This window comes from Lagenorhynchus albirostris, chromosome 1 (genome assembly GCF_949774975.1).
Source record: "Lagenorhynchus albirostris chromosome 1, mLagAlb1.1, whole genome shotgun sequence".
NCBI lineage: Eukaryota > Metazoa > Chordata > Mammalia > Artiodactyla > Delphinidae > Lagenorhynchus > Lagenorhynchus albirostris.
The window spans coordinates 40,395,572-40,411,787 of NC_083095.1; the positions used below are offsets into that span (position 1 = coordinate 40,395,572).

A 16,216-nucleotide genomic window follows, 5' to 3' on the forward strand; every position below is an offset into this window, starting at 1 on the left:
GGACCTACAAAAACTAAGAACACAAATGAATGCCAAGGCTGAATGGCAAAAATCTGGGGGAAAACTGATTAAAAGGCTCAAAGAGTTTAAGAAGAAGAATGTATGCTTCTCAATAAACATATTTAAAAGTAGCTGAACTTCACAATTATTACAGTGCTGTGTGACCACTCGATCCTGGGGGGAAAAAAAGCATATATACTAGTTTGTGTATAAATTTACATGAAGATAGGCAACGCTTACATATACAAACACATACACTCTCTTTTTTTTTTTTTGGTAAAACAACATGTACTTATGGCAAAGTAAAATTTAGAACAGTTAAGTAAATAGTCACTTCTCTGCAATGAAAATATACATATTCACATTTTCCAGTTTATGACTATTCCTTTTTTCCCAGCAGAAGTACAGCTGTTGAAATAAAGCCTTTTCCTCAGCAGAAGTACAGTACATTTCTCCAAACTCTCTGTTAGTTATGGGACATTACAATTAATCGTATGTGAAAAGGTATTCTAAGTTGTTCATATTCTCATAAGGAAAAATGCTACCAATTTGGTACAGAACAGAAGGAAGGTTTAGATTAACCTTCACCACTAAAGGATTTGGGGGTCTTTGTTTATAATACTTTATCTATTCCAAAGAATCATACACATATGGTGTGATGATGAAAATCATGAATTGAATATTCTGAAACTGGCCTAGAGCTACTTAAATATATCTTGCAAGGAAAAAAAAAAGTACTTGAAAACAAGGAATGCAGACTTCCTACACAATGTAATTTATTATCTGCCCATCAGTCTTTGTTGCTTGGATTAATCCAATACCACATGCTTTTCTAAAGTTTCAGACATTCATCTCTTTCAGTAATTTTCTATTATTTCTTTTAGATCTTTAGTTGTAAAAAGCTTCAATGAATATGAGATCATATTTCTTCCTAATATACAATCTGTCATTCTTCCCAGAATTTCTATTAGCCCCTGGCTAATCATTTGATCACTTTTATCCTCTGTTGTAGCCTTAACTCTTTGGTTTTCAAATGGGAGTCCTATTTCATTAGATTCCAGTCTGAAGAATCATGTATATTTCAAGAAATATGAACTCACCAAACATATGTTTCTCTCTCAGAAGAAAAGATCTCAGCATACAAGATATAAATATAATAAAACATGTAAAATACTGCTTCTTAGAGAATGCTGGTGTTTGTTTTAAGAGCTACAAAACCACAGAGCTCATGATGGGGAAAAACTCCACTGATTAAGCAAGTAAAACAAAGAAAGACACTATCCTTTTCACTGTCTAGATTATTTTTTCCTAACCACAAGAAAACTTTCATGCAAGGACTAGCACCTTAACATATTATATGTAGTACAGAGACAAACAAAAATTACTGAATATACATTAAGTTAGGAATACATCTTAGATTTACATAAAAAGAACAGTCAGCTCAATAAAATAAAGGGGAAAAGTTTTAAAGATATAAATTCAATAGGAATGCTCATATATCCATTGTTTTTAACCCAAAGGTTCACTAGCTCCAAAAGCTGCTTGCCAACACCTTTCATCTCATGTCTTCTATTAATAGCATAAGGAAGTGTTTAAGGACTTATCTTAGAGACAGGTCATAAGCAAGAACTTGTAAATGATTTTTGCTGACATCGATACATAGTATAGACTCCTAATACAAGACACACCATGTTGTCCTTTAAATTAATAGCTGTAACAGGGTCATCCACAAGAGCCATGGTTATAGCTAAGTGGTTCTGGCCTTCATACCACCAAAGCCAGAATTCGGGCTAGAAGATATACCTTGGTGACAGGTATTCAACCATTACAAATCATTTAGTTTCACCATATTAACTAAATAGGTATTCTTTTCTCCTTCATTTTAAACGTAACAAATAGAACTCATTTAATAGAAATTTATTTCCCTGGGAGGGAAATAAAAAATCTGTCAACTTAATCAAAACACAGAAGTTGAAAGTATTCTTTAAAAGCCATGTGGAGAAGCAACTGTTCTATTAAGAAATGACTAAAATAGGGTAAAATTTGATTAGGCAATAGCAAGTAGTAAGGTATTAATATTGGTTGATCTAATCATAAAGAGAAACACATGAGTTGGGAGCATGCAGGCTGAGGGGAGAGATGTCAAAAACACAAAAGGGAAAAGTGCTCTGGAGGAGAAGAATTATAAGAACAGCGAACATTTGGGGGCTTAGTATGCCTATTCTAAGTGATTTGCAAGTTATTTCCTCATTTAAAGTTAAGTTTAAATTTATTTCCTCACCACGAACCTGTGAGGTAGATATTATTTATTTCACAGGTGAGGAAATGGAAGCACAAAGAGGTAACTTGCCCAAGCTAGTGATGGTGGAAGCAGCCCATCTGGCTTGAGAAATCTGCACTATTAACTGTTATGTTATGAGAAAATGCAGAGAAGCAAAGTGGCAAAGAAATCCACCACAGGAAAAAGAAATAAGAAAAGTCTATCAAAAGGACCACTCCCCAGCATTGTTCTTTTTTCTTTTCATCACCATTTAAACAACAAATTGCTACCGAATGCTCAGTTTAGCAGTTGGGTTCAAAGAAAATAAAGAATTTCTACAACACAGAACATTAGTTAGAAGCGTTAAAAACACTTATAATGTTCATTTCACTTTGAGATGTGTTTTCATTTCAGTTTGTAGCTGGTTTGGTAAAGTGTTTAGTCAAGATTCCTCAGACAGGCTAAGGAGTTTCATGATAGGACTACTGCATTTACCACTACGATTCTATTGCATCTACAGCTATTACTGTAGTTCGGAAGAGAAAGTGTCCTGTTCTCACATATTTGAGATATTAACACTATACTGAAATTGAAAAAAATTAATACAAAAACCAATTCTTCTTCCCACAAACCCTGTACTCTCATAGGCTACTTTTTAGGACTCCCTTAAAAAAAAAACGACAAAGCTTCAATTGGAGTGTGGACCTAAGAAACCATTAATTTACAAAAATAATTATCCTTTTTGTTAAACACTTAAAAACACGTATGAAGATAAGATTATGTAGATCTATTTTTAAAACAGAATTAGGTTTTCAGCACTTGGAAGAAGTTCAGCAACTTCTTGAAGGATTAGTCAGCCAGCTCTAAACAGATGTACTATGGGAGGAAATAATGTTTGCCTTTCCTTCTAAGAGAGATTCAGTTTTACTTCAAACATGTTTTTAGTCATGGACAGCAACTGGTTTATTCTATTTAATGTGTCTTATTAACCTGGTGTTCCTAATAAATGTCCAAATGCCACTGAAATTATATCTCCATTCAAAATAATACACAACACAATCTCTCTCATTTTTAAAAAAGACTTTAAAAAACTCTGAAAACAAGGTCATTTCCCTAATTTGTGCACAAATGGAAATCAAAAATATATGGAGGAACTTCCCCCCCCATAACCCTTGGAAAATATATATCTTTGTTTTACTATTTATCAAGATCTTAAACTTGAATAAAAACTGACCAGAATATTTACTATTCTGAGAACCTTATAATTAAACTTCAATTAACAATTGTTACTAAGAAATACAATATTTTCAAAACCTCTTTAAAGTGACATGTAACCAGTAAATTTTGTCAAAGGAAGGACTTGTAAGAAATACTCCCCTTCCAAATTTCCTTTATTTCTCCTATTCTAAGACAGTGCTTTCTAGAATTTCTGGACAATACTATTCAGGCCTCAAAAAAGCCGCAGTTTGACTACAGATGAGACGACCAGCAGATGGCGTTGTAACAGCACTCCCAATCCCTGTATCCCAGGAGATGGTACAAACCAGTAATTCTGAAAGACTTCAGTTACCTTACCCCCACCCCCCGCAAAAAATACACGCGCACACACACACACACACACACACACACACACACACACACATTTCAGTAAGAAAGTAAAGCCAAAGGGTTTCTAACTTAATATTAAATCACGATTTTGAAAAATACTGAGAATTTGAAATTTTTACAGCTCTCAACTGAGAATGATCTTATTTATACCTTTCTGCTTATGAGATTTAGAAACTGTGCTACTTGACCACATAAAAGGGCTGCTGAGTTTCTCTTAAAACTTAGATACCCAAACTGAGGCGTTAATCAAGGCTGCTGTAGTAGGTCTGTGGGATCTCTGCCAGGCTGGAAAATCTGGGTCATTCTAGCAATTTCAGGAGGTTTCAGTAAGTCTACTAATGTTTAGGGTTCCCCTTCCAAAATATGTAACAGTGACTCAATCTTTATTCTCCTTTAAAGAACTAAGGAAAGAATATGCTATCCATAGTGGTCCTTCATATTTTAAAAGAGCAAAATAAGAATTTAACGTACTCCCAGGAGCCACTCACCTTGCGTTTTGAGTTGGGCAAGATATGAAACCAGAAATAACATCAATTAACTTCACTTTTATCACATACTCATCAGAGTTAACATGACTTTCAACATGACTAAAGATGATTTGAGGTTTACTGCTTGATTTCTAGGGATACTTTAGCCAACTGAGTGGTCTATCTCAGGAGTTCAAACACTTGTGAAACTACTTACTTTGGTTTTTAGGAAAAGAATCTCATAATGCAACACAATTAGAGGAACTATGTGGAAACTACCTGTACTTATTTGCTATTACAGTTCTTAATCCTTTAACTTGTAGTCCGCTAAATTCAAACTCTCAGCCAGAGTTCTCTTCCCTCTAACAGCATTAAATATTAAAACTCCCAGATGCTTCTTTTCTGACTTTATGTCCAAGCAACAATGACTCTCAGCAAATGCCCCTCCAGTGCCTGAGGCATCGGGCAGCTGGGGCCTCTCTGGCTCTGGCTCTGGCCTATTTTGGGCCCCTAATTCATCAGTGTTGGGAGGCAATCAGGAATTGCTTCTAAGTAGTATTTTACTACGTGGCTCTCCATTTTCTAAAGGTAATGGTTTCCATAACCCTAGAAAAAAAGAGTGCTAGATTTAGTGAGTCACATTTTTTTCTATTATAAAGTTTAGAGATTTTTCAAAGACAGTAGATCTTTCCAATCTATTTGTCAGACCACACTAGTGCCCTGTGACTAATACTTGGTGTGTGATTGTACTGGGGAAAAAAGGTTTTCTGTGAAGTTCTGACAGTCTATTTTTCCCTAAAGAAACCATATGCTCACTTATGCATTTTGTGTGGTCTTCTCTTGCCAGTTGATCTTCCTTTTTTAAAGGAATACCAAACCAGGTCACTGGCTTTTCCTTCTCTCCCTCCTTCTCTTATTCCTTACTTTCTTCCTATAATAAATAAGATTTATTAAACACCTACTAAGTGCTACGTACTTAAGAGCATAAATGAATGAGCAAAATTACTTAGATATATGGAATACAAAGATGCAGGGAATAAACTGAGTCTTACTAAAAGATCCATGTAACAAATATTGATCAAGGACAATTCATGATCATCTTGCTTCTAAAGGCCCCTGTTTCATTTTTCTCATAGATTCATCAGGGGCATAGAATCCCAAGAAAACTGAGAAATGTTTAAATGTTACAAAGAATAAGAGTCAGGAAGCATTAATCTAAGACATGATTATCCAACCTGAAAGCAGATGATATTAAAATACTTTATCTATTTTACATAAATAAGATCTAACTCTCCTCAATATTTTCAACCTTTTAATTTTTATATAATTCTAAACTATAAACCACTCTATGGACTTTCAAGTTTCTTTCTATCATTTATATAGTATATAAAATTGTCTCCTTGAAGCAAAATCTTAGGCTTTTAAACAGAATTTTTTTGTCTCATTCATTCAACAAATATTATTTATTGAGTTCCTCTACCAGAAACTAGGTCAAGTTATGAAAACACATAGTTCCTGTCCCCAATGAGTTTTAAAAATCCTCAACATTTAATCTTTTCATAGCTTTACAAGTATTTACTATATCAGAGCAGAAAGAACAAAGCCTTTAGAAATAGACAAAGTGAGATTTGAGTCCTGGCTGTATTAAGGGGTAAAGGTAAGCAAGTCATTTATCCCTTCTGAGCACTGATTTCGACCTCTGTAAAACGAGGATAATATCATCTACCCTGAAGGGCTGTTGTAAGTATAATTAAAGTGTCTAGGAGGAGGCTTGACCTAAAGACAATCTACTATATTATTTTTCATTTCTAAACAACCACTGAAAAACTCCAAGCATTTATACTAATAGTGAATATACTATTTTTCAAAAATGCTATCTGAACTATATTATATATGCAGATAGGCATGTAAGAAGTGCAAAAATTCAATCTGATGCTATACACTTCATACCATCTTATAAATATCCAATGTATTTCCAATTAACAAAGGGAAAAGTCAAAATCCATTTTGAAAGAATAACATTAAATAAATCATATGCACAACATATTAAAGATCCTCCCAAATAAGTATGCTGTTTCTTCTCAAGCATACATGGCTTAGCGCTGTTAAGGGCTTCCACGGACCTAGCTTAGATTAATCAAGAAATTACTTTGTAAGCCTGGAGTTCTTAGATTTTAACCTCAGAGGCTCAGTGGCTGCCCTAAAGGGTAGTTCTAAGAACTGAGACTCCCCTTTCTGAAAAAGAACAGCATCCATGAAAGCTTTTAGAGCAATAGTTTCTGACTTGTTAAAGATACCTAAGAAAAGACCAAATCATCTTTTGAACAAAGAATAACCCTCCCACAAAACTTTCCTGTAATAAAAATATTTTAATGCTCTGAAGGAATTAACATGCCTATCAAAGTGCTAAATTAGAAGGTGACTTTTGTGGTAAGAAGGGACCTTAAGCTTCGTGCTTTTCCCATCCTACCCCCAGCAATTTAACAAAGAGGAAACTGAAGCTGAGAGGAATTTTCCCAACACACATGGCTACCTAATGGCAGAGACTGGAGCAGAAAGAATTCAACGTATCTGACTTCCAACCCAGTGTTCTGCTCACAAGAGCAAGCTTCCAATTCTATTATAATAAAGGAATGATTATATGCACATCTTGCTAAGAAAAAAAAGTTCTGAAAATGTTTCAGTTATTATTTAGTGGGCTCTCAATAGATAAACTTTTAACCAATGTGAAGAAAATCATGAGGACATTATTCTAAAAACTGAATAAGCATTACCAGCTTTTCTGAATTTGAGGGACATTAAAAATTTCTGTGATTGCTTCTAAGTCACTTTTTAAAAAAAGTTTCTGAAACAAAGCAAGCAAGCAAATCAACAAACAGTTGGAAGAACTGATGATTTATCTGCCACCAAATTCAGAATTCTTTCTAGAACATTCTGACAACTGACCAACCAGCTCTGTTTGAATGTCTTCAGGGATACAGAGCTTTATCAAAGGAGTGTAGGCCATCTCCATTATCACACAGCTTAGCATTCCAAATGAAACCAGACCAGCTTCATTGTAGAGTTCTACCCATTAGAACCAGTTCTGCCCTCCAGAACAATACTAAATTAGTCTAGTATCTTTCTATATTTCATGTTCAGCTTTTCAAATATTTAAAGCTAGTGATCAGTCTAGAAGTCCCCTTTTCTTCTTGATAAATATAGCTAGAATATTAAAAAGTACTTGGAAAAAGCACATATAAATCATATTCAGCTCCATTAAGCTTAAAAAAAAGGTTTATCCAGTTCCAAGTATTGTGCTAGGTTCTGGGACTACAAAGAGAAATAAGACATAATCCTTGCCTTGGAGGAGCTGACAATATAGTGGGGAAGTAAAAGCATATACAGAGATAACTTCAACCTAATAACAGCAAGTGCTAAAATAGAGTCATGTCCAATAACAGTTGCACACCAGATTAGGGAACAAGGAAGAGATCAGGGTGAAGGATACAGAGAATACAACAGCAGGCATTTTGCCAGTCACAAATTTAGATCCAAAGTCCTGGGTTGAAAACTCTACATAAAATAAACAATAGTTAACCCTAATCCAAACAAAATGTGCTTGATGGTTCTTACTAATCATATAGAGAGGAAAATAAGGGATTGAAAATACCAAAACATACTTTCACATTAGCGACATTACAAGTGCACATTTAAGCAATACATATTTGCTAAAATAAAGTATTCCAAAGTAGATCTTAAACTCAATGATATTATATAGATTCATTAGGTAAGAGACTGGTTACTAACTGCTAATGTGAAGAGCGAAGTGTGTGTTAACAAGGAAATTATTTGGTACGACATCCAAGAAAGTATTCTTCTCCTTCAATAATATATTTTTTTGCCCTGAAAATTCAAAGAATTAAAACATGAATGTTCAGGATTTCCAAAACAATGGCAAATACAATTTATTGTTGGAATGTTAATTTTTTCCTTGACCAAGAAACTCATTAAAGATGGAATTTTGCTGAACAATACTTAAAGTGAAATAGCTCATATCTCGAGTATCAGTTAAACTTTATTAAAGCTGTCATGTTTAAATTATTTTGAACTATCACAGATAAGAAATAAGATTAAAATTTCCTCTGACCATACCTTCTTGAATAAGATCCAAAGTGCATATCAACCTTCTCTGTATTTAACCTTAAAGTAAAAGTATTTATTTAGCACTCCAGTCAATGGTAAAAGAAAATTAAGATATCGTTCAGCATTTGTGACTTCTTTACAACATACAAACATGATTCCCATAGTATTTTGGATTTAAATGTTTAATACATTTAGTCAATAACTATCAATAATTAAAAGTAATGTTTGTTTCTACATAGTTCTTGATATCAGGATCATATTTTTTTAATTTAATTTAATTTTTTTTGTTACGCGGGCCTCTCACTGTTGTGGCCTCTCCCGTTGCAGAGCACGGGCTCCGGACGCGCAGGCTCAGTGGCCATGGCTCACGGGCCCAGCCGCTCCGCGGTATGTGGGATCTTCCCGGACCGGGGCACGAACCCATGTCCCCTGCATCGGCAGGCGGACTCTCAACCACTGCGCCACCAGGGAAGCCCCTCAGGATCATTTTTTAATGGGAACAAGATGCAAGATAAATGTGAGAATACTTTTCATTTGTCTCAAGTTTGTTTATTCTTTTTTTATAAATTTATTTATTTTCTTTATTTATTTTTGGCTGCGTTGGGTCTTCGTTGCTGTGCACGGGCTTTCTCTAGTTGTGGCGAGCGGGGGATACTCTTTGCTGTAGGATGCAGGCTTCTCATTGCGGTGGCTTCTCTTGTTGCGGAGCACAGGCTCTAGGCGCTCGGGCTTCAGTAGTTGTGGCTCGCGGGCTCTAGGCGCTCGGGCTCAGTAGTTGTGGCGCATGGGCTTAGTTGCTCCGCGGCATGTGGGATCTTCCCAGACCAGGGCTTGAACCCGTGTTCTCTGCATTGGCAGGCGGATTCTTAACCACTGCGCCACCAGGGAAGCCCAAGTTTGTTTATTTTTTAAACCACGTGGTCATTTTCAATTTCTTGGTTACAAAAGAAGGTTGCCTTTCCACACCTGACACAGCCATGAAACACCACTCCCTCTAAAGCAGTACATGCCACGGGGGGTGATCAGGACAAAAGTAGAGGAGAAATACTTCAGAATCACCTGGAGAGTTTTTCCAAACGGTACTTCACCACTATTACAACTACAGAAAGCCCATGCTTTAGAGGTGTGTGGCAGACCTAATAACAAGATTGAAATCAAGGGTTTAGCTGCAACTGAATTTAGAAACTATTGTCCTACAAGTGCTAAAAAGGATTTAAAAAAAAAAAAAGAGTAATGAGGACAACACACAGGGCTTCTGAGACACCTACGTCTACAGAGGTTCAGGTTCCCAGCTAGACCTGTAGTAAGGCAAGAAGCCAAAGGAGGAAATCATTTCCATCACATTTATGCATAAGCAGTGCACTTTCAATTGCTTACCTCCAATATTCTGAATTATTATGGTGCCTGCTACCACCATCTAAAAAACAACAAATGTATTCAGAAGATGAAAGTGGAAATAATACAAAAGGATCAGTATTTTATTAAAATCTAATAACTATGACTTAAAAACAGATGCAGAAATTGAGTGAAGAGAAACTGAAAAGAATACACTTTGCCAGCCATTTGTAATATATAAAACTAACAATCATCACATAACCTTTCTTTAATAGTTCCATGGTTACTATAAAGAACACTTTTGTAAGTTTTCTTGGCAGTCATTTTTAAATAGTTAAAAGTGTTAAAAAGCTAGTAATCAATGGTTATCAAAGTACCAAAAAACTGAAATTGAATCTATCTGCTCTCATTCTCCCTTTTTTACTGGTTTTATCACTTTGCTTTGTTAGGTAGACTGAGATAGTCTCAGGTGTGTTGTGTCAATGCCGTACTGCACAGAAGGGAATAATATAGTCTGCGGAGTGTATCAGCTTGGCATACACCAAGCCTTGAACATCCCTGTCGCAGGGATTAATAAAGTCTAGAGCAGAAAACTCTATAGAGCCCACATATTCTCACATCTGAAAATTGAAGCAAAATGTTTTAAACTCAATAATATGAAGTAGACTGAGTGCAAGACAACAGGAGGTGGTAAAGAGTGTAATATATTGGAGAAGTCCTCCCGTTTCAAAATGGGGCAGCTGCTGCACAGCTCTGGCCAGTTGCTGACATGTGAGAATGTGAATCCAGTGTAGCTCAATCTTCTGCTTTTTCAAGAAAAGTCAGAAATTGAATTCTTTTAAAATGTCATAACTCTTTGTTGGCAATCAGCTAAAAATAAAAAAGATTTGAGCCAAACAAAATATGCCTGAGGACTATGTTCAGCCTGCAGGCTTGCTAACTTGTGATCTTTGATGACATTCCTGGGAAACTCAGGATAACACTTTATCCATTCTTGGTCATCAGATGTACTCAGGAGAAATGATTAAACATTCTGCTTCCACTTGGGCCTTTCAGTCACTTATATCTTGGTGGATCTGTACCTCCAATGTATGTTTCGAGCTGACTAGCTATCTAAGATCATTACTACATGGACTGGGAAGAGATGACCCTTCCTCTCCTAGAAATTCCATCAGTGACACAGCATTTGCCTATCCTGGGAATAAACTAAGTTACTGAGACCTAAAAGCCTTGGGGTCTGGAAAGCAGGGATAATGATAGAAACACTTGGCAAGGTGTCTTTGAATGTGGTAACTCCACTCTAACATTTTCCAGAAAAATCTCTACATATCAACCCATTTAAAAATTAGTTCCAAAGTGTCACTCACAGTTATTTGTGAAAAGACTTTTTTGAAATTTTTGTATACTATTTTTCATATGCAATTGATACCTATTGTCAATCACACATGAAATTTGGATTTTTCTAAGAATATACTGCAAAAAGCAATAATATCAGCTTAGTGATGACTATCTTCCCATTTTTTGTCTGAATTTAAGCATTTTTGATCTAGAAAGTCAGTATATCTTTCTATCAATCTATCGATCTATCGATATTTCCAGTGCCTAGCACACTGCATGGCACATGGTATTTGCTCAATAAATATTTGTTTGACAAGTACATAAATCCATTTATAAACAATTAAAAATTTTCCTTAAAAAGTTCAAAGCATTTCAAAAATATTTAATTTTCAGAACAATGTTACCCTATCATGTGTCATATCCATATTCATATAATATCTGGAAAGAAGGAAATAGGAAAGTTTCAACCCAACTGTGGAAGTTGAGAGAAAATATTAAACAAACAAACAACTCCTCATTTAGAGTATTCTCTGTCTGTGTATCTGCCTACTAAGAACTGTGTGCATACATTAAAATGATAATGCAACTATTGTAGAGTTTTAGGAAAAGGGGACTCTCAATAATCCATGTTCTTCTTGTAGAGTCTGCTGCTATCCAAGGAATGCAGGAAACACCAATGTGAAATAACAGTGATGATGCTTAGGCATGTTTACAGATTATATTAAATTAATTGGAGAGTTTTCTTATATAAATAACATCTTCTTCTTCCTTGATTAAACTGGATACAGTTAATTGATCATGATTATACCAAACACCCTGATCTTCGAGAAAGAGAAATTGTTTAGATGATTAACAAAAACCTTTACCCTCAAAAGTAACATAGTCTCCATTTAGTTCAAGTTTCAGGCTATTAAAATAAGCTCCAGGGTTTCCCTGGTGGCGCAGTGGTTGAGAGTTCGCCTGCCGATGCAGGGGACACAGGTTCGTGCCCCGGTCCGGGAAGATCCCACGTGCCAGGCCCGTGAGCCATGGCCACTGAGCCTGTGCGTATGGAGCCTGTGCTCCGCAACGGGAGAGGCCACAGCAGTGAGAGGCCCGCGTACCGCAAAAAAAAAAAAAAAAGATAAGCTCCAAACCATGAGGTTACATAGTATGATTTAAATATTCTCTTTGTGCTTTAAAACCAAAGTTAATTTGAATGTAAATACACATTCCCCCCCACCATTACATAGCTATACCTTTTTCCTCCCAGACTCACTTCTAAGAAGCTAGTTCGGCAATCTACAAATACAGCATCGTTTTATATTAAAAACAAAACAAACAAAAAATACAAACAACAGATTTACAAAGAAAAAGTCCTGTTTGGAGCCAACATGTAAATGGATTTTAGAAGTATGACAGCTCTTCAGAAATAAAAAAATATTAAAGCACTAACAATAATATTTAACTACTGATTACCTGTGGAAGAAGACAGTATTTCCTCTACCCATTAAATTAGTTTAGTATGCCTATCACAGATGAATGCCCAATAAATACTGTTGTTATTTCTCTTATTCTAAGGAGGAAAAGTAGATTTTGAGTCTGGAGTCCTATGTAATACTAGCCTAAGTAATTGTAGACAAATAGGCCCCTTCCCTTCTCTGGGCCTTAATTTCCTAACCTATAAATGAGGGGACATCTAGATCATCTTTTAGCACTGTTCAGCTCTTAAATGATATGATCTTCTAATTATCAGTTTTTTTAAACATGCTATAAGTTTAATTCTATGCTTCTGTCTTGTCCTGTCTTCACGAGAATTTACTCAGATAATATAATCAAAATTAATAAGAAAAACTTAAAGCAGGCCATCGTTACTGATTTAAAATTATACAAGTCATTGTTCTCCTTCATTAGGGTAAAAAACACTAAAAAAATTTAAGTGTTGAATTAAATTTATCAATGCATTTTTAGGAAGGGCACAGAGATTTCTCCTCTCTCTTCCTGCTCCCATCATTCTCTTTCTTCACTTTAGTTTCCTTTTATTCCTTTAATTTCTTTCTCTTATATATACTTGTCTTTTCTAACTGGAAATGGAAGGAAAAATTCCCTTCAGGATTTTGAACACAGCAAGGAGAAAAAAATAATTACCTTTCCAGGTAATCCAAATGCAAAGAGTCCAAGATCTTCATAAGATGTCACAGCTGTTAAGAGAAATTATAACTGTTATTTTTACACAAAACTATTTGTGTGCCAAGTCTTATACAGAAGAAAGATATTCCACTACTACCTGATAGCTATTGGATTGTCACACTAAATTTAAAGGAGAAGTAATGACTTTGGGGGAAACCCGAAAACTTATGATCCATGAAGACAGCGTCCTCTTAGAATAAGTAGAGCTTAGCAATTACCAAGGTTGTCTAACAACTACCCAGGCTGCATAAATTCAAATAGAATAATTACTCAAGAACAACCCACTTCTCACTAAACAGTACTTGCAGACTACACTGTCCAAATGTAAGTTTTCATTGGCAACAGTTTCTGAAAACTGCTGTGTAAATAAAACTTGATAAAGTACAAAAGTTGTATCATACTTTCAGAGACATTCACTTTTCCAGGCTACCTAGGATATGATAATGTATTCATGATAGAAACAATACCCTCATCCTGCAATAAGGGTATATATTTTCTTTTTCATCATAAAGAGTATGAAATTACATTTTCATTCCACATGTTCAAGAAGTGTGATCACAGAAAAGATGAAAATTAAATGGCTCATAAAAGAACCAAATGTGTCCTTAGATGATAAAGCTTCATGTTATAACTAGTGATGTCACAGGTAAAAATAAGAGAAGTAAAAACATTTATATAATCCTAAATTTGAAAAGTCCTTAAACTTACAGTGCTTACACTGAAAAAAAAAAAGCAGGTTAGCAGACACTAAGGCTTGCTAATAGCAACACACATTTCCTATTGAGTCAAAGATATGTCTCATCATTTCTTAAAGAAAGTTTGTAATATATGCTCTCAAGATATACATAGGTTTCTTTACCACTACATTAACAAAAAACTCCCTTATACTTTCATAAACAAAGTCTACCACGTATGAAAAAATAAGCATTTTGAAAACCACACATGGTTTATACATGTTATAACTATTACAAAGTCAGAAAGAAAACAGTGAAATGCTAAAAAAATAAGTTTTACTTAAAACAAAAATTTTTAACATTTTAAACTTTTTTAAACTTTATTATCAGAGTAGATAGAAGAATTTCAAAACTTTTTGGATGACACAGCTATTTTTTATTTTACTTTTTTATTTTTTTGGCCGCATTGTGTGGCACGCGGGATCTTAGCTCTGCGACCAGGGATCGAACCTGTGCCCCTTGCAGTGGGCGTGTGGAGTCTTAACCACTGGACCACCAGGGAAGTCCCAACATGGCTATTTTTTAAAATGTATTTACATACTGCTCAACAGTGGGCAAGGACAATTTAATTTTGAATTTGGAACATATAATTTGATTATAAGTAGGAACCTTTATGCTTTAACAATGAAAGACTTCAATAATAATCTTAGAGAGGTAGACTGTAGATATATTTTAGAACATAAAATTAAAAAGCAGAGTTAAAAAACTAAGAACTGGATTTTTTTTCCTCCTATGTGAAATGCTGAAATTCTTTTTTTCAAATACACATGTTCTAAAGTGAATGTCAACACAAAAATTAATAATTATTTCAACCAATAAATCTTTACTAGTTTGTTTTCATATTCCTAAATATAGTTAAGAGATAATGTTATATAGGGGCACAATTTCTTATATTTAACTTCCAAAGCCTTGGTATATATAGTAAACCAGAAAATTCTCTAAATGTTAGCTTCTATCTAATTTGACATTAAGAAGGTAATTTTGTTACATATTATGTGTTTGTGAACCAAGTCTCCAGAAGGTCTCTGATCTGTCACTATGAGGCACGAGATTAAAGGAACAACATTGTTCATTTTCAGCATCCCTCTTTCATATTACAGTTGAAAGTGTTAGTTCTTTTAAAAAAACTTTCCTTCCAAGGACTTAAAGCAAGGAGGCTTTTCAGTGTTACATATGGAAATACACCACATAACTTGCTTTTAAAATGATCTATTTTGGGGACTTCCCTGGTGGTCCAGTGGGTAAGACTACACGCTCCCAATGCAGGGGGCCTGGTTTCGATCCCTGGTCAGGGAACTAGATCCCACATGCATGCCGCAACTAAGATCCCACATGCTGCAACTAAAAGATCCCACATGCCGCAACGAAGATCCCCTGTGCTGCAACTAAAACCAGCACAGCCAAAATAAATAAATAAATTTTTAAAAACTTTAAAAAAAATTAAATGATCTAGTTTGTATTAGATTCTTAGGGAGCAAGTTATCAAGATAATACTCTTTAAAAAGTTTGACTAGGATTTGTTTTATTTTTAAATAGCAGAAAACAAGTATAGATCGTATACTAGTAAACATAAAAAGCAAATAACTTTCTGATAAGCAAAAATAATACTGAAATATTCCAAAAAGAATTGGTATTTCAATTATCTAAATTTAAATAAATTAAACATTTATTCTTAATTTTTAAATTAGAATATAACATTTATTACTCCAGAAAATATAATCAAACTAACAGCTTAATGAAGATAGTTGTAATTGCAACTTCTGACAATAGTGGCATACATTTTAGCAATCTCACATTTGTTCTCTATTATTTTCTGGTGTTATAAAAATATCTTTAAGTACAGCAAAGTCCCAAATTCAGAGTGAACAAAGTTTAGACTTTTAAATGGAGACTTACTACTATGTTCAAATCCTAACTCGACCTTTAAGTCAGCAGGTCTGGCTAGTCATTCAGTTCTGTCACTGTCATCTTACTTCTTTTATGTTGCAAAAATTAGAAGTACTTTTCCAGGTCTGAGACATCATTAGTACGAACAATGGCTTCTGGCTTAACTTCGAGGCTTTGCTTAGATAAAATATGTACACAGTCAGTCAAATGCTTTATCTCCACATATTTACTATTTAATGGTTTTCTGGATCATCTCAACATACAAACCAAAACAACACTAGTGAAATACTTTG

At 34.8% G+C, this 16,216-nt stretch overlaps 1 protein-coding gene across 3 annotated transcripts in view; it reads right to left on the bottom strand.

Annotated features, from left to right (window-relative positions):
- SLC38A6 (solute carrier family 38 member 6) overlaps positions 1 to 16,216 on the bottom strand; it is a 211,651-nt gene that overhangs the window by 173,615 nt on the left and 21,820 nt on the right. For all 3 annotated transcript variants that reach the window (XM_060141834.1, XM_060141824.1, XM_060141832.1), the window contains exons 4-5: positions 13,261 to 13,313; positions 9,838 to 9,877 (exon numbers count right to left, since the gene is read on the bottom strand). In XM_060141834.1, the coding sequence (XP_059997817.1) occupies positions 9,838 to 9,877; positions 13,261 to 13,313 (93 nt within the window). The remainder of the gene's footprint in view (positions 1 to 9,837; positions 9,878 to 13,260; positions 13,314 to 16,216) is intronic.